General features: G+C 41.6%; 1 protein-coding gene across 2 annotated transcripts; it reads left to right on the plus strand.

Moving 5' to 3' along the window:
- The first annotated feature begins 41 nt into the window (after nt 1–41).
- On the plus strand, nt 42–26,772 carry Gpr143 (G protein-coupled receptor 143). Of its 2 annotated transcripts, NM_010951.3 has the most exons (9): nt 42–413; nt 3,164–3,273; nt 4,247–4,341; nt 8,605–8,697; nt 11,450–11,559; nt 13,677–13,785; nt 15,821–15,938; nt 16,499–16,736; nt 26,362–26,767. In NM_010951.3, exons 1-9 carry the CDS (start codon nt 164–166, stop codon nt 26,454–26,456), a joined length of 1,218 nt encoding a protein of 405 aa, NP_035081.3. In that variant the 5' UTR covers nt 42–163; the 3' UTR covers nt 26,457–26,767. The 2 variants fall into 2 exon arrangements, with proteins under 2 accessions (NP_035081.3, XP_006528809.1); XM_006528746.1 differs by lacking the exons at nt 3,164–3,273; nt 4,247–4,341 and having other exon boundaries at nt 332–413; nt 26,362–26,772.

Consider the following 26,772-nt stretch of genomic DNA (forward strand, 5'->3'; position numbering starts at 1 on the left):
AGGGCACACCGCCCAGCTGGAGCCTTTGCAGCCTAAGGGCTGAGGTTCGGGAAGAGGCACAGGGCACATGACGCCCAATCTCCCTCACCAGCCCAGCACCTGATCAGGAAAAGCTGAAAGCTGTGGGTTCCGCAAACCAGAGACCGGTCCCTGAGCAAGACGAATGGCCTCCCCGCGCCTGGGAATTTTCTGCTGCCCTACGTGGGACGCAGCCACACAGCTGGTGCTAAGCTTCCAACCGCGGGTGTTCCATGCCCTGTGCCTGGGAAGCGGCACTCTCCGCCTGGTGCTTGGCCTCCTTCAGCTCCTATCAGGGCGTCGATCTGTTGGTCACAGGGCGCCTGCGACATCCCCAGCCGCCTCAGTCCACATCCTCCGTGCTGCCACTGCCTGTGACTTGCTTGGCTGCCTGGGTAAGGGCGCGCAGCCAGCTCTTTGGGGTTAGGATATGCAGCTGGCAGGGTGGAATGTGCTGGGTTCACGGGATCTGCCCTCGCTTAAGGATGGTACAGAATTCACTGTTTGGGATCTGCTCTGGCCAAGATGCCTGGACTCAGAGGGTAGTCTAGGTTTGAGAACAGATAAAAGCTTTGAGATATGTGACTGGCTCTTGGGTCCAGAGCAGGGCTGGATCTATTTACCTGGTGACTGGATAGTACTAGAGAATTCTGCAGAGTGACTGGTAAAATTAATGTCCATGGAACTTTAACAAAAGTATCCTGTTGGGTTTGTTAGTGGAACTTATTAGGGAAACCTCAGACATGCAGGTGTAGTTAAAATCCAGAAACAAAGGAAACCAGAAACAAAACTGCAGGTCCTTGGTTACCTCTATGAGAAGAAATAGACAAATAGACACCAGACCTTCATCTGTATGCATGTCCCTTTTTTTTGTTTTGTTTTGTTTTTAGAGACAGGGTTTCTCTGTATAACCCTGGCTGTCCTGGAAGTCACTCTGTAGACCAGGCTGGTCATGAACTCAGAAATCCACCTGCCTCTGCCTCCCGAGTGCTGGGATTAAAGGCGTGCACCACAACTGCCCTGCGAATGTTCTTTCTTGTGTGTTTGTTTGTTGTTTGCTTTGTTTTTGTTTTGAATCTGAAAGTACTGTCTTTTGAGCTGTTGTGGAAATTACCAGGGCCCCTGGGTAAAAAGCTCTACCAAGCAGCTCTATCTCCGGCCCCTCAAGTACAAAAAGTGCTATCTGGTACAACACTTTAAAATCTTTTCCGCTCCCCAGAGAAGATTGATGGCTTGTGGGTGCTGCATTAATTTACATAATGTTTTATGGGAATATAGCACTGCCCAGCATCTGCTGCTCCTGATCTGAGACCCTGTTAGCCCTGCTAGGACAGAGTACAAAGCTGGAAATAGACACCGTGGTCCACAAAAAAACTAAAACAAAATAAAACAAAATCATAGTTAACTACCTGGCCCTTAGCAAAATGAATTTGCCAATATCCTCTTTCGACTAGAGCATAATAAACTTTACTGAGCTCTAAACTAGACTTATTTTATCTGCTTAGTGTGGAAATTGTCCAATATGCATGAAGGTAGTCTATAATTATAAGGAAGTATCCCGAATCTCCAGATGTCCCTCCTCTAGCTTTGCAGATTTCTCTCTCTCTCTCTCTCTCTCTCTCTCTCTCTCTCTCTCTCTCTCCTAGCTGGGTTAATTGGAAGCAAATTCCAGACTTGGTGCATTTCTGTCTGTTAGGTTCCAGTTTAAAAAAAAAAAAAAACCAAACCTAAAAGATTTGTGCAGTGAAAAAAAAATTTGTGCAGTGTAACACCAATGCCACTTGTACTTTAAAATAATTAAAACCAAGTTCTCCATATCATGTGTAGTATTCATTTGTTTCCTATATGGTCTGCGAGAGTGAGACTGTTAATATAAGACCCAAATTCTGTCTATGCTTTGTCATTTCCTGATGGTGCTGTGCCTGTGGGAGAACTGCAGTTTTCAGTCATTGCTCTTTTCCTTGAGGTAAAGGCTGTGTGTCCTGTGTTCATCTTCCTGTGTACTTCACCTTGAGAAGGTCCCTGGATACAGGTGACTGACTGTGCCAAGGCCCAGACCTGCTTTGTCCCATTGCCAAGAGTCACAAAAATGTGACTAGGTTTACTGAAGAGTTTGAGTTTAGATGAATACTCTGTAAATCCCAAGTCACTCTCTCATATTTGGAAAAGCTATTTTCTTTCCACGAGGGATAGATTCACGTTTAGTGCAAGATAATTCAATCTGGTGTTTTCTTGATTCCTTAAGGATATTCTCAGGGTAGATAACAATATCAATTCAATTTAGTCATGTAACCTGAATGTTTTGAAATAAAGAGGTATCTAAATATTTTGAGTAGGAAAAGGACACTGTCCCTCAGAACATCAGCTAAATGAGGTGGTAGATACGGGACGGAAGTCAGGAGAGGGCTGAGGACTGACCCTTCTGGAAGCTATGAAATACAAGTACTCATCTCACAGGCCCCTGGCCCAGTTTTAGATCTATGAAGACAGGCCCATTATGTGGCCATAGTGAACCTATGGAGAGCTAATGCTGCTACTGCCTCTGGGGGGCTTAAGTCAATGACATGTGATCCTGCACCACAATGCCTACCTAGTTTCTCCTCTAACCTTTATTGAGCGCCAAGAAGAGCTAGATTGCTGACAATTCTAAAGTACTTTTCAGAAAAGCTATTATTTTTTTTTTAATTGGGAATGGCTTAGTGATTAGAAGATATGGCTTTAAGAGTTTAGGAACGACACAGTAGTGCATTACTCAGTACATATGTTATGGATTGCTGCGTAGTGGTACATATGCATCTTCCCAGCTCCTTATATCATGAGTACCTAGCGTGAATATTAAAAGATACAGGTGAAAAATATAGATCTGCTAGTGGTGCTGTAATTCCCAAACACCAAACAAATGAGGGGCAATGCTGTTTCTGCTTATAGTTTGACTAGATAATGAAGTGCTTGGGACAACTCTGACAGTAAAAATTAACTTAGATGCTCGGCCTTCATTTTCTTCTTTATCATTACACACCAACATGTCTGTTTTTCTCCTTTCTTTCCTTCGTTTTCTTTTTTATATCCCTCCCCCTAAAGCAACCAGATTGCTTCAGATTTGAATTAGGAACAAATAGTTTTTTACTCTCTAATTCTCATACAGGAATCGTTATCAGGTCCACAGTGTGGATAGCCTACCCAGAGTTCATTGAAAACATTTCCAATGTGAATGCAACAGACATTTGGCCTGCTACTTTCTGTGTGGGGAGCGCAGTAAGTTACCTTCCTTTGTTCACCCTCCTCCCTTTGCTCCTTCTACAGGGTGGTCTTCAAAGTCAGCAGAGCAGACACTGGGAGCTGTGAGGAATGCAATTCTCAGGTCTTGCCCTGGACTTGAGGACCAGGAGTCAGTGTGAACCTGGGGTACAGATGGACACAGAAGTCTAAGAATGACCCTATCAGTGTCTCAGCTTTCCCCTTACACACACATACATATATACCCTCTCCATAGTGTCCACAGCTCCAATCAAAGCCAGCTACAGAGAAAAACGAAGAGATTGGATGTTTTTCTAAATGAAATATATTTAAATATACATTAAATATTTTGTCTGAAATTTTTGTATAAATAAATCCTTCAGCAAATACCTATGTTTCATACAGAAAAACATGCTATGCTTTCTGCACTGCACTGCCCCTCACAGGAATGATGTATAGGGCATGGATGCCATATGGAGTCTCAGTTCCTCTACAGAATTCCCAGCTTAATTCCATTCACACTCCCTTTGTTTTCCTAACTACATTCCAATGACTACCCTGTCTCAACCAACTTTAGTAAGGTACATTGATTTTATGCTGCAACCCACACTCCACTCTTGTCATCCCCTTCACCCAAGCACATTCTGAGTTTCTCAGGTCCACAATTTTCCCTTCTCAGAAAGAGAGCTGCTACCTTAAACCACAGGAGTCCTTCCTCCATTATAAACTAGGCACCATGGACCTCTACCTACCTTGTCTAAAAGCACACCAAAGACAGAGTTTCCATGTCAAATCCAACTATATAAACAAAGGGCCAATACATACTCTTATTGGTCACAGCCACCCTGAGTTCCAGCGAATGTGTCCATATGGGATAGCTCACTCACCCATGATTCCAGGAAAACTTGTGTCTGCCTCCCATTTAAGGCATGAGTAGGACACCTCATGCCTGCTGCTCGAATCTCTGATGCTGAACTCCTGTTGATTATAGATGTGGATCCAGCTGTTGTACAGTGCCTGCTTCTGGTGGCTCTTTTGCTATGCAGTTGATGTATACTTGGTGATCAGGAGATCGGCGGGACGGAGGTATTTATTGACTGGGAACACAAATAGGGGTGTTTTTGCTGGTTCTGTGAGTAAAATTCAGACAGACTATTGGGCATTCAAAGGTTCTTTGCAGTGTGGCTCACACCATACATCAAACTGTCAATTGGACTTCTATCCAGAAATAACTATGCCTGCTCATTCTTATAATAACATTTTTTGGACACTTGGTCTTACTATGAAATCCAGGCTAGCCCTTTAGTCTAGAATCCTTCTGCCTCAGCCTCTTTTCTTCTCCTTCTCCTCCTCCTCCTCCTCCTCCTCCTTCTTTTTTGGTTTCCTGAGACAGGGTTTCTCTGTGTAGCTGTCCTGGAAGTCACTCTGTAGACCAGGCTGGCCTAGAACTCAGAAATCCGCCTGCCTCTGCCTCCCAAGTGCTGGGATTAAAGGCGTGCGCCACCACTGCCCAGCCTGCCTCAGCCTCTTGAGTGTTTGGATTATAGATGTTTGCCACTATTACCAGATGACAGCTCACTTTGGTAAGATACCAATGGCAAATTCAAAGCATCAGGATTCTTACAACCTTGTAAATAAGTAACTTGGGAAATTAAATAGAGACTGTTGGAAATTTCAAGTGAAGAGCATACATATTCAAGACCCTGGGAGCCGGGTGTGGTGGCGCACACCTTTAATCCCAGCACTTGGGAGGCAGAGGCAGGCGGATTTCTGAGTTCGAGGCCAGCCTGGTCTACAGAGTGAGTTCCAGGACAGCCAGGGCTATACAGAGAAACCTTGTCTTGAAAAACCAAAAAAAAAAGACCCTGGGTTCAATTCCAGTGGCCAAATCAAAATAAACATACAAAAAGTGGGGGAGGGAGAAATCAAACATTTGCGAGATGTGGAAGTAAACCCTATGTGAGAGTCCTCACGCTCAATATCCTCCCACACAATAGCATCCTGGTTATTATTCCAGGGGCTTTAGTAATAAGTTTGAGGGAACCATTCATTCCAGCAGGCAGGATGATGATGATGATGACGATGACGATGATGACACCAGCATTTAGAAGATCTGGGCAGAGTATGGCTTCTGAGGATGCCCTATCTTGTAAAAATTTACTACATGGGACATGGAGCCCCAGAAACTTTACAAGGGAAAGGTTTTATCAGCGTTAAGAAACACTGTGAGGAATGGCGTGAGCTCCCCATTACAGAGAAGCAGGGCACATATAGCATAGGCAGCAAAGATGCCAGGTTTCTGCAGAGACTGAGTCTCACCTTGGTGCCTGGTACAGTCCTACTTCTTAGAGTCATAGGCAAAGTGTGGGTGTGTTCTCACTGGTTGGAATGAATCTGGGCTGGGAGTGTCACTTCCAAAGCCTCCATCCTCTATCCTTCCCTTTGAAGAGGCTGCTGGTGTCCAGGGTAATGAGTGTAGCTGCTTCTACAGATGGCCACTGAGAGACTGAGTCTGGTGGGGAGAGGTATCTTGTGAATTCCAGGGCAGGGGCTCAACTTGGCAAATGTGGGTGGCTAAACTTCACATGTCCTTTGAGCTCCTGTCAGCACTTACCTGCTTTCTTTGTCCGGGAGAAGAACATTTTCTCCTTTAAATCCAATCCCAAGAAAGGTAATTAAAGCTTCAATTTCAGCTCTTCACTGTAGCTCCATCCTGGTGTGGAATATACAGGTTTCAAACACCATTAGATAGGGCTTGAGATTTTGAAAAAGGCCTTGGACTAAAGGTATGGTATTGTAAGAAAATGACAGTATGGGTCTCCATGGGACACACTTGAGTAATCTCAAGTACCCCAGAGACTGAGGCAGGAGGATCTGTAGTTGGGAGGTCAATTCAGGCTGAATAATGAGAACCTGTTACAAAAAGAAATCAAAGTGTGGGTGACCATGGAATTGGTTGGTCTTGCATCCTGGACTGCCCACTCCCCACCTTGTAAAATGCATCCAGTGTGACCCAAGGTATGGGGAGGATGTGGTGGAATGTGCAGACCCTGCTGTCATCAACAATAGAGTCCCCCTATAGAGAGAACTTCTTTGAGGTAGCTGGATCTCCATATAGCCTAGACTTCTGACAATAATAACATTGCTGTTGTGCCCCCTCCAGCTTCCTGCCCCTGTGAGGCCAGCGGATGGCCACTCCAGGAACTGTCAACAATGGGGGAGACAAAATATGCTGGAGTCATTTCCTTGTGTTTTCCCAGACAAATGGCACAAAATGTTCTTCTCTAGAAGCTTTGTATGCCAGCCTCTGCTTCTTTCTCTGCTTAGTGTAGGTCCTGGTCCACTGTTCTGATCCACAAGCTTACTTTCTGTTCATAGAGCTGGTCTTCAAAGTCAGTATCCCAATCAGATGTGGATGTCATTTGCTAGGTATCCTGTTGAATCTTGAATGGCAGCTAGTGTGTGTGACTAATGGAGCCCAATCACAAAGAAGCATCTATTTGAATGTTGTCCACTGCTCCATGGGATCAGCTGACTTTGTGTGAAGCTAATTCTTCAGAGTTGCTGATAGCATATAGGAGACCATGTCATCAAATCTGGGAGACTGGGTGACAAGGATAGGACTGGGTGTGTATGTGCAAAAATAAAGATAAAAGAAGGACATGGCAGGAATTTGAGCTATGCCTGGAATGGGAAGTGCAGAGGAAGTAGGAAGAAAAGAAAGCTCTCCGATAGCCTGGAGAACTTGAGCTCTCTAGTTTCCCACCAGCTCATGAGACACAGCTTCTTAGTTTGAGCCTTTAGATTGTACTCTTTGTCTGATTTTCATGCAAAATATCCACCCCTTTATTTATTATTTACTTTTACGTGTGTGTATATGTGTGTGACTGTCTTGGGGCTTCTGCATGTAACTACAGATACCTGAAGAAGTCAGAAAAGAGAATCACCTGGATCCCTAGAGCTGGATTACAGACAAATAAATATTACGGGGCTGGGGTCCAGTTTAGTCAGAACAACTGGCTGACTGCATGAAAATACCATTTAACCCAGTAATTTCACACACACACACACACACACACACACACACACACACACACACACCACACACACACACACACACACACACACACACAAGGAATTGAAAACAGGAACTCAAATAGCTGTATATATATGTTTATAGTTTTGTTTGTTTGTTTGTTTGTTTTTTCGAGATAGGGTTTCTCTGTGTAGCCCTGGCTGTCCTGGAACTCACTCTGTAGACCAGACTGGCCTCGAACTCAGAAATCCGCCTGCCTCTGCCTCCCGAGTGCTGGGATTAAATATGTTCATAGTTTAACCCAGTAATTTCACACACACACACACACACACACACACACACACACACACACACACCAAAGAATTGAAAACAGGAACTCAAATAGCTGTATATATATATGTTCATAGCAGAACAACCCATAGTAGCCAAAAGGTAAAAGCAATCTAAATTTCCATTGGTGGGTGTATGAAGGTGAAGAATGGGGTCTTCCCATATATAATGGTGTATTAATCAGCTGTGAGAAACATGCTGCATGAAAAAAAGCATACAGAAAAGCTACAAAATGTATGAATATCTAGAACAGACAATTCCACAGAACAGAGCATATTACAATCCAGAAGGAGTGGTAGTGACTGCTAATGGGAACGAGGTATTTTATGGTCACCAAAATATTCTGGAACTATCTATCTGTTGTGATGGATAAACAACACTTTGTATATGCAAAAATGTCCTGAAATTGTTCATTTTTTAAAAGATTTATTTATTTATTTATTTATTTATTTATTACATATAAGTACACTGCAGCTGTCTTCAGACACACCAGAAGTGCGTATCAGATCTCATTACGGATGGTTGTGAGCCACCATGTGGTTGCTGGGATTTGAACTCAGGACCTTCAGAACTCCCTCTGTAGACCAGGCTGGCTTCAAACTCAGAGATCCACTTGCCTCTGTCTCCCAAGTGCAATCTTTTTTTTTTTTTTTTTGGAGACAGGGTTTCTCTGTGTAGCCCTGGCTATCCTGGAACTCACTCTGTAGACCAGGCTGGCCTCTAACTCAGAAATCTGCCTGCCTCTGCCTCCCAGGTGCTGGGATTAAAGGCATGTGCCACCACCACCCGGCTCTGTTCATTTTCAAATAACAAATTTTATGTAATGTGAATTTTACCTTGGAAACCACAAAAATGTAAACCCAACAACCCCTCACCAACAACACAGGAAGATCTGGTCAGAACAGAACTTAATCTAGTCATTTCCACTGGGTAGCCTTGTGGCCCCTCTTAGCTGTGGCCACCCCTTTTCTGTTTTCTCCTAGCACCATCCTGCTGTACCACATCATGGCCTGGGGCCTGGCTGTGCTGCTCTGTGTGGAGGGAGCAGTCATGCTCTACTACCCTTCTGTGTCCAGGTAAGCCCCATCATTCAGACAACTCCTGGTCTATTGTGTGCCTCTAATAAGCAGTTATAGCTAATCCAACTGGAAAAAAATGAGAGGGGCAGAGGAGGTAACTTAGTGGTAGAGAATTTTGTTAACATGCATGAGGCCTTGAGATGATCCCTTCCCCACAAATGGAGATACTTATAAAATCTCAAGGTCCTAAGTATGACAACTCTAAATTTACATGGAAAACAGACAGAGGTAAACAGTGCCTCTGTGACTTAAGGGATGTTTAAAGCAGAGCTCAGTACAGCAGAGACCTCCTGACAAGTCTTGCCCTTTGTCTATGTTTATGAATAAAGTTTTATTGGAACACAGCTATACTTGTTTATGTACTGTCTGTGGCTGCCTTTGATTTACAGAGACAGAATTTAGAAGTTGCAACAGAGACCATGAAGTTGAAATATATGAACTATATTTTCCTCAGGATAACTTTGCTGATCCATAGTGTAGAACATTTTTGACTGCTTTCAGTTTCTTAGTTGCATGTGTGCCTCCACTTTGGTGTTGCCTTTTTTATTATTAATTACTTTTCTGTTGCTATAATAAAATACCATGACTAAAGGTAACTTAAGAGAATTTATTTAAGCTTGCTCTTCCAGAGGGATAAGAGTCCATAGGGCAGGGAGGTGTGTTAGCAAGTAACAGCCATGGTTGCAGGATCAAGAAACTGAGAGATTGCCGGGTGTGGTGGCGCGCACCTTTAATCCCAGCACTTGGGAGGCAGAGGCAGGTGAATTTCTGAGTTCGAGGCCAGCCTGGTCTACAGAGTGAGTTCCAGGACAGCCAGGACTACACAGAGAAACCCTGTGTCAAAAAAAAAAAAAAAAACAACCCAAAAACCAAAAACCACCACCACCACCAACAACAACAACAACAAAAAGAAACTGAGAGATCACATCTTTATCCAAAAACACAAAACAAAGAGAGTGAACTGGAAGTAGGGTAAGGCTTTAAACTCTCAAAGACCACCCTGTGATCTACTTCCTCCAGCAAGGATGTGCACCACCTCCTGAATAACACTCCTAACTGGGGACCAAGTGTTCAAATACCTAAGCCTATGGAGGACATTTCTCATTTAAACCATTACACCTTATCAACTATTAGTACTCTCAGGGAGTTCTGTGCAGGTTCATGGCATAGTCTGCTTTCTGGAGAAGTTATAAAAAAAAAAACCAGACAACAGTACTATATCTATTAGAGCAGAACACACTTAACTGAAAAGTCCTTTCCTTTCTCATATGCTTTCCTGTGGGACCTGGAAACTCCCAGAAAAAAATGTGAGCTTGAGAGTTTCATTGATTCATGGCTTGCAAGGAGTCCCTTGGTACTCAAATGCTTTGGGTAGATGGCTCAGATTTAGTCTTGATGCACGCTTACCTTTTAGCCCTGTGCTACCCATGTTTTGGAACCCTGGACATTCTTTGAGTACACCCTCACTTTCATCTGTCATTTTCTCTTTGCCTTTCTGTCAGAATCTCTTCTCCCCCTTCTCTTGTTTTGTTGACTGGCCTGGACTTTTTTCAGACCACATTTAGCCTTCAAAGATGAAGAACGTTTGTACTAGGAGTAGGTACCATAGAGGCTTGTTGACCTCTCTCTTTGTGCCTGAGCTGTCTGTGCCCTATTTTGGCTTCACTTCTCACTTTTTCTCAGCCATTTTTCTTCTCTTACATCATGTGTGTCCTAGCTGATAGTTCTTACCCTCTTTTTTTCAGATTAAAAAGTATGGGTATGAGTGTTTTGCTTCAGGTATGTATGTGCACTATGTATGCAGACAGTGCCTGATGAAATCTGAAGAGGGCACAGGATCCTCTGATGATTGTAATATATGTGTACTAGGAATTGAACCTATATCCTCTTCAAGAGCAACAATTGCTCTCAATATCTGAGCCTACCTTTATAACATGAATGCATGACCTTCCATTGCATCCTAAGTTGACCAATGATTTCTATGATTAATTTGTAGAAATTCTCATTAGATGCCCTGAAAAGAACTGTTGAGAGTTTTGTTATTAATGATAAGAACATATTTAATTTTAAATCTTTTTTTTTTGAGGCAGGGGGATCTCTATTATATAGTTCTAGTTGTCCTGGAACTCACTATGTAGTCTAGGTGGGTCTCAAACTCAGAGATTCAGCTGGCTCTACCTCACGAGTGCTGGGATTAAAGGCCTGCACCATTACATAGCTTATTATAAATTTTAAACTTCTATGTTTTGAGTTTCTTAGTTGCTCAGGGATAGGGAGTGGGTCTTATTTATGTTACTGGGCAAGTACTCAAAGCCTAGTACTTAAATGGGTTCATTTGTTTCCACCTCCACTTGAATTGTGTGTGTGTGTGTGTGTGTGTGTGTGTGTGTGTGTGTGTGTGTGTGTGTAAAACTGTGAAGAGGCACAGTACAGAGAAACCTATCACTCCAGAATGTTTTTTTGCATTCTTTTGGTTTCCCAGGAGGCCTTTAAAAGGTTCCCCCAGTGGGATGTTCTGTCACTCCTCCCATTCATGAGACAGGAATATGACCCATCTCCTTCAACACCCTGTAACGCATTACTTGTTTTTAGACAAGAAAAACGAGTCAGATTTCCTTTGGACATAGTCAAGAGCAGACTAATGCATTTCCCTCTGTACTCTAGCCTCTTATCTCAGCTTCCAGGTAAGTGGCCCATCTCAGCCAAAGCTTTTCTTTAAAGGAGAATGTTTTGATATTCTTCTTTTAAGGTGTGAGAGGGGCCTGGACCATGCCATCCCCCATTATGTCACCACATACTTGCCACTTCTGCTTGTCCTGGTGGCCAACCCAATCCTGTTTCACAAGACAGTGACTTCAGGTAAATCTTGGGAGAATTACTCTTGGTATATGGACACTGAGTACATCTGTATGCCTTGGATACATATAAAATATACTGTTTCATCTGGAATTACACATGAGAATTGATCGTATTCATCTTTCTTCAAAGACATGAGCAGACAATGGTTAAGAGCACTGGCTGCTCTTCCAGAGGTTTTGAGTTCAATTCCCAGCAACCACATGATGGCTCACAACTGACTGTAATAGGATCTGACGTCATCTTCTGGAGTGTCAGCAACAGTGTATACACATACACAAAATAAATAAATGCAACTTTCAAAAACATTAAACAAAAAAGACATGAGCAGAATACAGTTGGACTAACTGACCTTGTTTAATACATGAAATGTGAAAGTCTATTTACTTATTTACTAAGCAGTGTTTTTGCTGACATTTGCTTAGCTAAAGACCATGAGTTTTAGTTGAGGCTTTACTTCTATGCTGGGCTCCTCCAGAGTCTGCCCTTAGTATAAAGGACCTGAAGGTGACTTTTTAAAACTGTAGAGGCAACATAGAAGTAGATAGAGCAAGAGGCAGATAAGGGGAAGGGATGAGGTCATTCCTATGTACTCACTTGGCCTATGCATTTTGTCAGATGTGCAGGAAGCAGGATTTAGAACAAAGGAAACAGATCCATTTCGATTGAAAAAACTAGATTAGAGGGAGATAGTGAGTCAGAAGAGGGACATACCTCTTACAGATAGGACTAGAGACCTGTGTGTCTCAGCCCTACCACCTCCTCAAGTGAGATGGAGTGAGTGCCCATTCGTCTTATGCTTCTTTGCATCTCTTGGGTAGAATGTGAATTCAGGCATTTATTTGCACATTGGTCTTCACAGATAGGTCATTTAAGAATTAGAAGTTGTAGAAATTTCTAAAGAGAGTGCTTAAAGTTTCTATCACTAGTGACAAACTATTGACACTTTAGATGCATCTTTTCCTATCTTCTTTTAAATGTGGTGCATTAAATATACTTTTATGCCTAAGTATCAACAGTTGGTTGAACTGAAAAAAGATTTATTTATTTACTATTTTTATGTTTATGTGTGTGTACCTACCTGAGTTTATGTGGATTACATGCATGTAGAGGGCAAAAGAGGGCATCAGATTTGCTGGAACTGAAGTTACAGGTGGTTGTGGGCTACCACGTGGTTGCTAGGAACCAAGAGCAGGAAGTGCTTTTAACCATTGAGGAATCTCTCTAGCTCTTGGTTATAGAATTAAAAAATAATAATTTTAAAACATCTACTATTAGTAATAGGAACTTATTGTCATTGGATGGATATTTTTATTTGCATTTACATATAGGAATTTTTGTTCTAGAGATTATATACAAGTAGGGGTTTTTATCAAAGCAGTGGACATGCCTTGGCCAAACACTATAATGTTCTAGTGGTTCCATATGTCTTGTAGTACCATGGATTATTAACTCTTCTCTAAAGAGATATTCTAATTTCTCTGTAAGGAGAAATATTAACTTTTTCAATATTCTAAAATAATAAGTATAAATTATTTTAGAATGGATAAAATAAGCCTTTAAAAACATAGCATTTGAATAAAGTACTAATAAAATCAGGAGTCCAGTTAATGAATTACCAGTGTTAATTTCTTTTTTCTCCTTTTTTTCCTGTGTTAATTTCTCAGTTGTACAAAAGTCTTATATTTGTGCATAATGTTCATGCTGGGAGAAGCTACAGTTATGTAGCAATTCTCTGGGTAGAGTAAGTCACGCTTAAATAGTGGTAGATTACTTGCCTAGAATGCACAGGGCCCTAGGTTTTATTTCTAGTATCCCACACATAAAAAAGTTATTTCAAATTAAAAGTGTGTGTGTGTGTGTGTGTGTGTATATATATATATATATATATATATATATATATATATATTTATTTATATATAAATATATGTTTGTGTATATGTATGGCCATGGTATTTATAAGGACACCAGATGCAACACGGTAATGACTGTCAGTAATGGGTTTTGCTTCATGCTTTTCTGACTGTGTGTAAGGGTTCATATCTGCTATGGTTTTCTTCTCTGTTATGGAGTTAATGCAAGTCATAAATGTTGTCTGATGTTCCTTTATACTTCTACAGTGGCCTCTTTACTGAAAGGAAGAAAAGGTGTTTACACAGAGAATGAGAGACTGATGGGGGCTGTGATCAAGACCCGTTTTTTCAAAATAATGCTGGTGTTAATTGCATGGTAACCTTTCTTCTAGTATTTTTGTTGTTGATTGTATTAGTGAGAAGGATATGCCAACTTGCCATTTTACTTCTCCAAATGTGACTTGAGAATTCCAAAGGAAAGAATCTGGAAAGGAAATCTTGAGACAATGCAGGTCAGCAAGTCTATTTTTTGTAAAACTTTAATGACAATTATATATCAAATCATGAGAATAAGAAATAAGTGTTCAAGGTTTGTTTTATTTTTCTTTTTTAAAGAAAGATTCTGCTAGTTTTTCTTTTCTTTTCTCTCCTCCTCCTTTTCCTCTTCCTTCCTTCCTTTCTTTCTTTCTTTCTTTCTTTCTTTCTTTCTTTCTTTCTTTCTTTCTTTCTTTCTTATTTTGTTATTGTTTTGAGACAGTGTCTCACTGTATATCCCGGCTGACCCGAACACATAATATAGTCTTAGGTGGCCTTGAATTTTCAGTGATTGATTCCATTGCCTCTGCCTGTCAAAGCACTGGGATTGTAGACATGTATCACCAGACCTAGCTGTGTGTTCAGTTTTCAAATATTTATGCCATATGCACCTGATATTTCATCCCATTGTTGGGCTAAGCAAAATCAAGGAACAGTCATGCTGTTTATTTTGTGTGTTTAAACATTTTGGCTGTTATATGTATATGCACTATGTGCATGTTTGGAAACCAGAAGAGGATACCCAGATTACCCTGGAGTTACCAATTCTTTTTGTTTTTTAAGATGGAGGCAAAGTCTCACTGTGTTGCACTGGCTGTTGGGAACTCAGAAATATGCCTGCCTCTGGGATTAAAGATATGTGGCACTGTACTCAGAAGGTACAGACATTTGTGGGTCACCGTGTGAGTGCTAAAAACTGACCATAGATCCTCTTACAGAGCAAGTTCTAGTACAGCTAGGGCACAAAGATAAACTCTGTCTTGGAAAGACCCACTCAACCTCCTTCTCCAAAAGCTTGTTATAACAACAGTAATGAATCACTACCATACAGAACACAGTGTATTAATCCCTCTGGCACAAGGACTTTTATTTATTTGCCCTCCTACGATAGGTCTAAATTATCTGCAGCTTATATATTCACCTTGCTATTTTACATTCCAGGGACCTACAAAGATTTACATTTTAAAAATCCACATAAGGACTTGTACTGTTTATTTTTCTACTGCTGTGAAGAAAGGCAACTTATAGAAGCAAAGGTTTTTTGGGGGCTTATACTTCCAGAAAGATAGGAGCTTATTACCATCATAGCAGAGAATATGACAGCAGGCAGGTTGGCATGGCCCAGAAACTGCAGCTAAGAGTTCACATCCTAATCCACAAAAAGGAAGCAAAGAAGCTCACTGGGGATGCCATGGACCTTTGAAACTTCAGAGCTCACTGCCACTGACACTCCTCTAACAAATGTGTATTTCCTCATCTCTCCCAAATAATTCCACCAACTAGGATCAAGTGTTCAAACATATGAGCTATGAAGCCATTCTCCTTCAAAATACCACAGGATTGGTGCAATAGCTCAGCAAGTAGAGGCGCTTATGTTCAGGCCTGACTACTTGAATTTGATTCCTGCATCTCACAAGGTGGTAAGAGAGAACTGACTCCTAGAGATGTCCTCTGATTACCTCCTGCCCCTCCCCCCATCTCCCAGCACACACTAATTCCATATAAATTATCAAAATGGCATTTGGACTCCATTGAAATGTTAAGTCACTTTAAAAAAAAAGAGAGAAGGAAGGAAGGAAGGGAAGAAAAAGTCTTGAAGGTTACCTCTCTTATGGAGAATGATTTCTAGTTTGATACAAGGCTAAACTTTACACCTTGATGTGATGTAAAGTGTTTCTATCAGGAGAATTGGTTGAGGTCTGTGTTAGACCAAGAGAAGAAATTGTGTTTCAATTAAAGTCTTGGTGCCAACTCAATTCCTTGCCACAAAAATGATCATGTTGCCACAAAGAACTGGTACATTTAGACCACAGTTAAAATCGCTATGAATTTCACTGAGTGCTTTCTTAACCTATGGATCATTTTCTTTCTATCAGTTGGTTGTCCAATATCATCAATGAAAGTCTTTTGTTCTACCTTGAAATGCAACCAGATATCCATGGAGGCTCTCTGAAACGCATCCAGAATGCAGCTAGGACCACATGGTTTATAATGGTAGGCTAATCTCGACTGAATTTTTTTTTTCAAAAAAAAAAAGAAGAAAATCAATATGAAAAAAACCATTTGAAGTACAATGTGTAAATATATAAACACTGCAAGGTTTATGGACTACCATTATCACTAGTGGACTGCCATGCTAAGTTTACTCACTGTATTACTAAACAGGCTTAGAGCTGAGCTGTGGCCTGGTGACAGTGGTTTCTGGGTTTGATCTTCAATTTTCAGTACTGCAAAAATGAGTGAGTGAGTGAGTGAGTGAGTGAGTGAGTGAGTGAAAGAATGAATAAAAGTAAGGCAATCTCTGTTAAGTCACTGTGGCCTAGAGTATGAGACATTTGAAGTTAACTCACAGTATCAAACTGTTAATCTTTTTTTATTTGTTTTTTATTAGACTTATTTACTTGTGTGTGTGTGTGTGTGTGTGTGTGTGTGTGTGTGTGTGTGTGTGTGTTTCAGAGGAAGACCAGAATGGAACTTATGATTATGGTGACTGAAGATTGTCACTTTTTCTATACTCCTTTGACTTTAATGTATTCTTTTGCCTTCCTTCCTAGGGAATACTGAATCCAGCCCAAGGACTTCTCTTGTCTCTGGCCTTCTATGGCTGGACAGGATGCAGCCTGGATGTCCATCCTCCCAAGATGGTGATTCAGTGGGAAACAATGACTGCCTCTGCTGCTGAGGGCACGTACCAGACCCCTGTGCGTTCCTGTGTGCCCCATCAAAACCCCAGGAAGGTTGTATGTGTCGGGGGACATACTTCTGATGAGGTGCTGAGCATTTTGTCTGAAGGTAATGCTTTATTGCAAGGAAAGTGGACTGCAGAGCTCCAGAACTCCCTTGAAGTCCTTCATTAAGCAGGGAGCTGCAGATGGGAACTTACATGTCACTATACTCTTGCGTTTCCTCTTCCACTTCTTTTCATTTTTATGTATTCTCCCTTTTAGTAATCTATGTCATTTTATGTATGTGGTTGTTTTGTCTGCATGTGTGTCTGTGTACCATATTCATACCCTGTACCCATGGAAGCCAAAAGGTGGGGTCAGATCCCACCGGAACGGAAGTTTCAGGTGGTTGTAAGCTGCCATGTGGGTGCTGGGATTGAACAGGACTCTTCTAGAATAGCCAGTGCTCCTAAGGACTAAGCCAGTTCTCCAGTCCCTCATTTATTTTTAAGACAGAGTTTCACTGTGAAACAAAAGCTAGCCTCTAACATTCAATTCCCCTGCCTCAGCTGTTTGGATGATGGTTGCTACAATTTTCTGTCACTCTAAGGAGAAAGATTTAAAAACACTCAGGGGGTTAGTTCCCAGTACCCATATTGGAGACCTACAATCGCCTATAACTCCAGCTTCAGGGGATTTGATGCCCTCCTTTAATCTGGGTGGGCACATGAGCACATATACAATTAATACACATAAATAAAAATAAATCTAAACAACAACAAACTTACTCAGGAACATCAGAGCAATCCTGACCACCCTCAGCTGATCCATAGAGAATGGATAGAAAACATGTAGTTTCGCTGCTAAACTCCAGCATCCCTTATCCTTGGCTAGCTGCTTCTACATTCTGCTGCCTGTGCTATGCACTTTAGAGTGCTTATTAGCCTCTCTGATTTCAGCTCACTAGAGTGTGAGAATCGAAACTCTTTACACAGCAACAAATATCTTCTGTGGACATAGTGTCCCTCAAATCAGAAAAATGTCTCATTTGCAAAGCTTAAAGAAACTTGCATTTATGAACATGGTAATACCTGGGATACATATACATCTATCTATATGCACTCACACACACACACACACACACACACACACACACACACACAGCCAAAGACAATAAATACATAGTCCTGACAAACTTTACACCAAATTAGAAGGAGGAACTTTTTAAATTTAATTTTATTTTTATTTTTTTAAATTTTTATTGGGTATTTTCTTTTCTCTTCTTTCCTTTCTTTTCTTAAAAATTTTTATTTTTGTTTGAGACAGGGTTTCTCTGTGCAGCCCTGGCTGTCCTGGAACTCATTCTGTAAACTAGACTGGCCTCCAACTCAGAAATCAACCTGCCTCTTCCTCCCAAGTGCTGGGATTAAAAGTGTGTGCCACCACTGCCTGGCAGATATTTTCTTTATTTACATTTCAAATGTTATCAACTTTCCTGGTTTCCCTCAAGTCCCTATCCCATTCCCCCTCCCCTGCTTCTATGAAGGTGTTCCCCCACCCACTCACCCACTCCTGCCTCCCCACCCTCAAATTTCCCTACACTGGGGCATCCAGCCTTCACAGGACGAAGGGCCTCTCCTCCCATTGATGCCCAACAAGGCCATCCTCTGCTACATATGCTTGCAGCTGGAGCCATGGGTCCCTCCATGTGTACTCCTTGGTTGGTGGTTTAGTCCCTGGGAGCTCTTGGTGGGGGGTCTGGTTGGTTGATATTATTGTTCTTCCTATGAGGTTGCAAAACCATTCAGTTCCTTCAGTCCTTTCTCTAACTCCTCCATTGGGGATCCCATTGGGGACCCCGTGCTCAGTGTAATGGTTGGCTGCGAGCATCTGCCTCTGTATTTGTCAGGCTCTCTCAGAACCTCTTAGGAGACAGCTATATCAGGCTGAGGGAGGAACATTTTGAGAAAAGATGTGTAGAATTGGCTAGAGAACTTCTATCTTCTTTTTCTTTCTTGCTATTCACATATGCAGAAGAAGGTTCATTCTTGGGACAAACCTGGCCAAGAAAACATAGAGATAAATCCATGACCAGAGGATTGATGCCCAGAGGTTAAGATATTGTGTGGTTGTACTGGGGAGCTGTAGAGGAAACAGAGGAGCTCTTTTGGCTAGACCTACAACACAGATAAACTGTGTTTAGGGACTTTCTCTTTTTCTGGCTGTGCTGGAGTAGTAGCCAGGGTCTCATCTATACTGAGCTATTGCTGCAACTCAAGCCATACCCCAGCCTTTACGCTTCTGGTGTTGCCCCCGTAATTCATGAAAAACAGGGACATATAAATTGAGACTCTGGTCAGAATGCCAAATTATTGATACCACCTGGGGCAGGAGTAAAAAGTTATATCTAGAATTATTTATGTGTGTCTGAATTCCCATGCTGATGGCTCAAAATGGCTGAGCCATTTTTGACACTATAATAAAATTCCACAATAACAATAAACCCCATTACATCTGGTCCCTGCACCCTACTTCCTTCTACCACTTCAAACAGCATCAATCAAACTCTTCTTGTTTCTATTCCTTCCAGCCAGTGTTGCTCAGGACTGTTGCTCACAGGCTGAAAGCTTTTAGAGTCTTTAAAACAATGAACAAAGGTCCAACAGGAAAAGAAACAGGGCCACTGTTCATAATGGCTGTTGTCTTTAGGATCTCTTCTTTGCTGATCTTTTTTCCTTTTTTGTAGTGCTTCGAATGGAACCTAATATGTTACCGATGCCAACTTTTTGCTACACAATAGAACCACACCCCCGAGTCCTATTTCAATTCCTTTCAAAGAAAAGGAAGAGGTTCTGGCAGATTAAGGAAGACCTGGGACACCCTCTATAGTCCCAAGGAGGAAAAAAGAGAATCCATGGTTGTATATAATTCAAATACCATTTTATTTATTCTTTAAAGGGTTTAGTGCATTTTGGAAACTATGAACACTTCCCATTCTCTCTCTCTCTCTCTCTCTCTCTCTCTCTCTCTCTCACACACACACACACACACACACACACACACACACACACACATACACACATGCAACTGGGTCTCATGATCATGCTTCAAGCTCATGCTGACTTTGAACTCCTGATCATTCTGTGTCTATTTTCCAGTGCTGAGATTATGAGAGTATAGTATCATGCTCAGTTTACAAGGTGATGGCGTTGAATCTATGACTTTCTGCCTGCTAGACAAGCACTTTACCAACTAAGCTACACTTTCAGCCCTCTATTCCTGCCAGCCACGAATTTTTCTATGTGTATGAATGTTTTACACATCTCCTATTCAGTATTTGTTCTTTTCTGTCTGACTTTATAGCGTAAATTTGTGAAGGTTCATCCAGTAGCACACATCAGCATACAGTTATTTTATGGCTGAGTAACATTTCATAGTATGGAAATACTCATTTTCTGATTTTTTTTTTCTTAGCAAGGACTGTTGACTGTAAAGAACTCCATCAGGCCCTGTATTAGGAGTTGTATCATGGGATTGCAGCAAGGACCATAAACCCTGCCCTCATAGTTTATTGGACAAATTTAAAATACTCAAAATTATTATTCTACTCTATTATAGTCTATTCTATTAATCATTGAAAATGTTGAGCCGGGCATGGTGGCACATGCCTTTAATCCCAGCACTCGGGAGGCAGAGGCAGGCGGATTTCTGAGTTCGAGGCCAGCCTGGTCTACAAAGTGAGTTCCAGGACAGCCAGAGCTACACAGAGAAACCGTGTCTCGAAACAAAACAAAACAAAAAAAATATTGTTAATTTTTTGTTTTGTTTTGTTTTTCGAGATAGGGTTTCTCTGTGCACAGCCATGGCTGTCCTGGAATTTGCTCTGTAGACCAGACTATCCTCGTGCTCACAGAATTTGAACCTCCCCCTGCTCCCAATTGCTGGGATTAAAGCTTTGCACCACCCTTCAAAAGTATTGATTTGAGAAAAAAAAGTGGAGGAAAAGGGAAGCAAATGAGAGCCTATGTAAAAGAAAAAAGAATTTCTGTAAAAATAGCAGGCATCAGGATGGAGCTATAGCTCAATAAGAGCACTTGACTAGTCTGTACAAGGCCCTGGGTTCTGCCCCCGGTACTATAAATATACAAAAGAAAACAACAGCCCCTGTCCAATTAATTAATTAACTAAAAGGAAAGGGGAAAAGGCAGCTGTCAGTTTAGAATCCACAGGGATGTGTTGTTTGCTTATCTTCTGGGTCAGTTTTTTTTTTAAGCATTCTTCAAGCACAGAGTATTTCCTGCAAAAGTCTGAGAAGTGGGGGTTCGGTGAAGGTCTTAAGCTTACACTTCCTTACCCTGAACATAGCTAAATTAAAATGTCTCCTAAGAAAAAGTCACCACCATTTTGTATGGTGGTTCTATGCAGGAATTTGCATATATGGAACTGCAAAGAAAAAAGAGAGCTGTTACACAGAAATTAAATCATTTTAACCGTTTTGCTTCTTAGAGTAATATAGTGCATTTAAAAAGATTTCTATATCTCTTTTGGTTACTATTGTTCTGTATGGTCTAGTGGTGTTTTAGTTATTTCTTTGTGCAGCAACAAAAATTCTGAGGAAAACTACTTTTTTTTTAAGAGATTTATTCACTTATTGTATGTAAGTACACTGTAGCTGTCTTCAGACACCCCAGAAGAATGAGTCAGATCTTGTTACGGATGATTGTGAGTCACCATGTGGTTGCTGAGATTTGAACTCAGGACCTTTGGAAGAGCAGTCAGTGCTCTTAACCGCTGAGCCACCTCTCTAGCCTGGAAAACTTCTTTTTAAGAGGAGAAGTTTAATATGGTTCAGTTTTAGAGGTTTTGGGAAAAGAGTGCACATCCATTTAATGAAATCTCATTACATCATAAAAAAGAACTATGTTCACCATTGCTCGGTTCTCTTGCTCCAGACTTGTGATGATGAAGAACTTCATTGCTAGGGGTTGGCTGTTTGATATTATGAGGTCATAGGTCACCATATATCAACAGACTTTGCATGAATAAGGAACTAGTCAATACCCAATAACCATGCTGAACTGTCTCCAGAGTCTTCCTCTCTCCATACCTTCTCTTCCTGGAGACTTATAAGAAAAAAAAGCCTCAAGGCCACTCAGGCTTGCTAGAGTCCAGAACCCAACCCCTTATCTGACTTAGGACAAATGGAACTTCCTGAGAGTCGTTTTATTCCTGCAATTTTGCCTTTGAGAGGATCCTTATGCATCACTGTTTTCCATGGAGATGGATGTAGGGAGTGAAAGACACATTACAAAGCCATGGGACTCTGAGTTTGTCCTTAAGTGTGAGGTCATGGGGGAGTATCCTCAGCAAAGACCTTGATCACAAGTCACCTTATGATACTCAGCTGGGTCTTTTTTGAACAAACCCACAAAATCCCACATGAGTTCTCACGCACCCAAGATGAGTTCATAACCCAGCTGACCCTGTGAGAATTAAATCTTTTCCAAGTGCCTTTAGCCAGCCCCTCCTACAGAAGTGCTATTCTGGAAGCTCTTAAAAGTCTTTCCAGCTTGTCCCTGGCCACTCTAGCCAAATGGTTGTCCTCTATACCCATGATAGCACCCACAGTCAAAATCCCGGCCTGGCCAAACATTATTCCTTTGTTCCTTTCTCTAGATTCCCTGAGGGAATCACATTTGCTTTGTGTTCATCATGCCTGTATCTTCTTAGATGCATCTGTCCCTGGGGAAGGTCTGGCTGCTTGTTTCCTAACAGGCCACAGTGGATGACCCAAGTGCATTAGAGTAATCCTGTAGTATGGTGTTTGCCTCTGTTCAAACTGCTATTCTTCCTGCCCTCCTTAGGTCATCAGTGTTAAAGCTGCTCCAGCTTCCAAGGGCTCATCTCACTGCTGTTGAGGCATTAAGTATGTTTACTGAGTGCTTCATTCTAGACAAAGAAAGAAAACAAATACAGAAAGTCCACACTGATCATGCAATATGATATCTAAGTAGTGAGAAATACTATGGACCAGAACCCTTTAGGGTGCAGGTTATATAATTCAGATGAAAAGAGCTGTTTAACATGCAAGTGACTCTGACTTCAATACCTAATTTGTTAAGAATAGGAACCACTAATCAGGGAGAGAGTTAGGTAGCAAACTGGTATTTCGCTCAATAAGGTAACACAGAAGTTTCTCTATGAATGAGATAACATCCCGAATCGAGACCAAAATTAAACACAAGAGAGAGTCATGAGAAAATTGAAAGATGCATTACAGGCAGAAAAAGAGCTGTGGAATGGCCTTTGGCAGGACCAGGAGGGGAGGGGTAGGTAGATTAGACTACCTGAGGAATGACAGGAGTGATCGGTGAGGCTGCAGAAGTAAGCAAGGTCCATTGGTGGAGCTTAGAGACTGTTTGCCTGTGCATACTGGGAAAGGCCCCCTTACTTCATGACTTCCATCTTTGAATTTTCCATACCCAGTTCCTACCCTGGCTTAGAGCCAGTTCTCCTGGGTATTTTGGGAGCAAAAGAATAAGTCTGCTGTTTGTTCCAAAGGATTTTGCTACCGGGAAGGAAGGAGTGCTAGTCAAGTGATTAAGTAGACCTGCAGGGTGACCCTTGATGAGAATGTTTTATTTTGCCTTTCTTATTGAGCTTACTTTCCCACCCATTTTACTGTGCTGTGACTGCTGCCTGCAAGTCATGTCGCATTCTAAAACAAAGGGGAAATTGATTAGTAAGAAAACAGAGCAGGACCAGAGAACAATGATGGGATCCAAGGAAAACCAGGTGAAATGTGCCACATGAGGCTATTCAATGTGTGTGACTGGTTTGTCTTCTTTCCTAACTGGAAACTAAAGAGAGAATGTGTTAAGTTACAAAATTAATTATTCTGAAGAAAACCTAGCAATGGCTCTTAAAAGCTCTGCCTCTTTCTTTCTCTTTCTCTTTCTCTTTCTCTTTCTCTTTCTCTTTCTCTTTCTCTTTCTCTTTCTCTTTCTCTTTCTCTTTCTCTTTCTCTTTCTCTTTCTCTTTCATGCTCTCACAGGTTCCAGACACAAAGGCCAGAGAGGAAGGTCTCCTTCCTTTAGCTTCCTATGAAATGAGCACCAACTAACTCAGAGATTATTTGGATGTGTGTGCTATGCCATATAAGAAGCATAATTTGTCCCCTAGTCACTGTATCTAGGAGTCCAGTTTATGATCAGAACAAGGAAACTTGCTTGGCAAAGCATTGCCAGGCATGTGCTGTTGTATGCCTTGGTAGGTGTTTAAATTACAGCCCCTTGAAAGATGGAAAGATAGTTTTGGGTGCTTCTTGGTGCTGAAGAATGGGGGTTGCAAGGTAAAAGAATACTAGTGGCATCGTATATGAGGACAAGAACAAGTTTTGCAGAGAACATAGATTGCTTCATTCTGGGCCTTTCTGGAGCTGAGTGCAGGTAGTCAGTCAGGAGGCCCCACTATCTATGTCACAACTTCCCGTGGATGGACTCTGTCCCTCGTTTGTACATCTCAGGCACATCTAGGGATCCAGGGCCACCGTAATTAAACTGTCACATTTTCTCTGGAACCATGTGTCAGACGCCTGAAATGATTCTATAGGGTTTATTTCATTTTTTTTTTCTCTGAATGAATGGATTAAATATAGTAAGGGATTGTCTTAGTGTTTTACTGCTGTGAGCACATAGCATGACCAAGGCAACTTTTTTTTTTTAGATTTATTTATTATTATACATAAGTACACTGTAGCTGACTTCAGACACACCAGAAGAGGGCGTCAGATCTCATTATGGGTAGTTGTGAGCCACCATGTGGTTGCTGGGATTTGAACTCAGGACCTTCTAAAGACCAGTCAGTGTTCTTACCTGCTGAGCCATCCCGCCAGCACTGACCAAGGCAACTTTTTTTAATTTATTTTTATTTATTTATTTTCATGCATATTTATTTATTTATTTTTATTCTTTTTTTAAAATTTATTACGTATTTTCCTCAATTACATTTCCAATGCTATCCCAAAAGTCCCCCATACCCTCCCCCCCACTTCCCTCCCCACCCATTCCCATTTTTTTGGCCCTGGCGTTCCCCTGTACTGGGGCATATAAAGTTTGTGTGTCCAATGGGCCTCTCTTTCCAGTGATGGCCGACCAGGCCATCTTTTGATACATATGTAGCTAGAGTCAAGAGCTCGGGGGTACTGGTTAGTTCATAATGTTGCACCTACAGGGTTGCAGATCTCTTTAGCTCCTTGGATACTTTCTCTAGCTCCTCCATTGGGGGCCCTGTGATCCATCCAGTAGCTGACTGTGAGCATCCACTTCTGTGTTTGCTAGGCCCCGGCCTAGTCTCACAAGAGACAGATATATCTGGGTCCTTTCAGCAAAATCTTGCTAGTGTATGCAATGGTGTCAGCGTTTGGATGCTGATTATGGGGTGGATCCCTGGATATGGCAGTCTCTACATGGTCCATCCTTTCATCTCAGCTCCAAACTGTCTCTGTAACTCCTTCCATGGGTGTTTTGTTCCCAATTCTAAGAAGGCGCACAGTGTCCACACTTTGGTCTTCATTCTTCTAGAGTTTCATGAATTTGGCAAATTGTATCTTATATCTTGGGTATCCTAAGTTTTGGGCTAATATCCACTTATCAGTGAGTACATATTGTGTGAGTTCCTTTGTGATTGGGTTACCTCGCTCAGGATGATGCCCTCCACGTCCATCCATTTGCCTAGGAATTTCATAAATTCATTCTTTTAAATAGCTGAGTAGTACTCCATTGTGTAAATGTACCACATTTTCTGTATCCGTTCCTCTGTTGAGGGGCATTTGGGTTCTTTCCAGCTTCTGGCTATTATAAACAAGGCAACTTTTATAAGGACAACATTTAATTGGGGCTGGCTTACAGGTTCAGAGGTTCTGTCCATAATCATCAAAGAAGGAAAATGGCAGCACCCAGGCAGGCATGGTTCAGGAGGAGCTAAGAATTCTAAATCTTCATCTGAAGGCTGCTAGCAGAATACTGGCTTCCAGGCAGATAGGATGAGGGTCTTATAGTCCTCACCCACAGTGACATACCTACTCCAACAGGCTACACCTTCTGATAGTGCCACTCCCTGGGCCAAGCATATACAAACCATCACAGGGATGTTGTAGAGGTTTTTCCTTTTCCCCTTATTATTTTTTTTTACACATATACACAGGCAATATTGATGTTAATTATTTTTGAGACAGAGTCTTTGTATGTAGTCCTGGCTTTCCTGCAGTTTGCTATGTATACTACTGGGCTGGCCTCAAATGCACAGAAATTTGCCTGACTCCTCATGAAGGGATTAAAGTGTGTACCACTAAACTTTGCCTTAGATGCTAATATTTGACTAAGATTCATTCATGTATTCTTTCTTTCTTTCAAGAAAAAAAAAGATAAAGTCTCATTTTGTTGTTGAGTACTAGCAGCATTTTCTGAAGTTGAAGTAAGGCTTTCTAGGGGCTGACAATGTTAGCACAGTACTTGGCTAGCTAGCATGAGGCTCTGAGTTCAGTTCTGAGCATCATAAAATGAATATGATGATTCATATTTGTTATTCTACCACTTTGGAGGGGGAAGTAGGAGGATTGGAAGTTCAAGGACCTTCTTGAATATATTTCAACTTTGAGGCCAGCCTGTTCTACATGTGACCCTTTGACAACAAAACAAGACCAAACCTTCAAGGACCTCAGCCCTAAGAAAGCCTGCTCTTTTCCTTTTCAGATTCAGATGCCAGTACTGTTGAAATCCATACTGCAACTGGGTCCTGCAACATAAAGGAAGTTGACTCCATTTCCCAAGCCCAGGGGGAACTCTGAAGGAATGGGATAGGGGTCAGACACCCCTATTTTTCAGGTTCTGTGTCTTGTTGTTTTGGATTGTGTTCTTGCTGCCACAATGTATGTATGATCTTTCAAATTCCACTCTGGTCACCATAGTGGAGTTCACTGAATATGTCCTTTATACTGGGAGAAACAACACATCAGAACTTGAAGATGGAAAGTTCCCTCTAGAACAGTCAGTATCACCTCTTGACTCTTAATTACCCCTTGGACTTTTTCTAAGGCCAGCTGTAATGCTAAGTGCCAGATCCAAATCCATGAGAAAATAGTTAAATAAAGTCATTGTGACTAA

The sequence above is a fragment of the Mus musculus genome, chromosome X (assembly GCF_000001635.26).
Source record: "Mus musculus strain C57BL/6J chromosome X, GRCm38.p6 C57BL/6J".
Taxonomy (NCBI): domain Eukaryota; kingdom Metazoa; phylum Chordata; class Mammalia; order Rodentia; family Muridae; genus Mus; species Mus musculus.

What these genes read in the sequence shown, in the direction of transcription:
- Gpr143 (NM_010951.3), top strand. Translation starts at nt 164, where the DNA reads ATGGCCTCCCCGCGCCTGGGAATTTTCTGCTGCCCTACGTGGGACGCA. An exon ending in CTTTCTGTGTGGGGAGCGCA is followed by an intron (nt 3,274 to 4,246) that starts GTAAGTTACCTT and finishes TGTTGATTATAG; the next exon opens with ATGTGGATCCAGCTGTTGTA. An exon ending in ATGCTGGTGTTAATTGCATG is followed by an intron (nt 13,786 to 15,820) that starts GTAACCTTTCTT and finishes TCTTTCTATCAG; the next exon opens with TTGGTTGTCCAATATCATCA.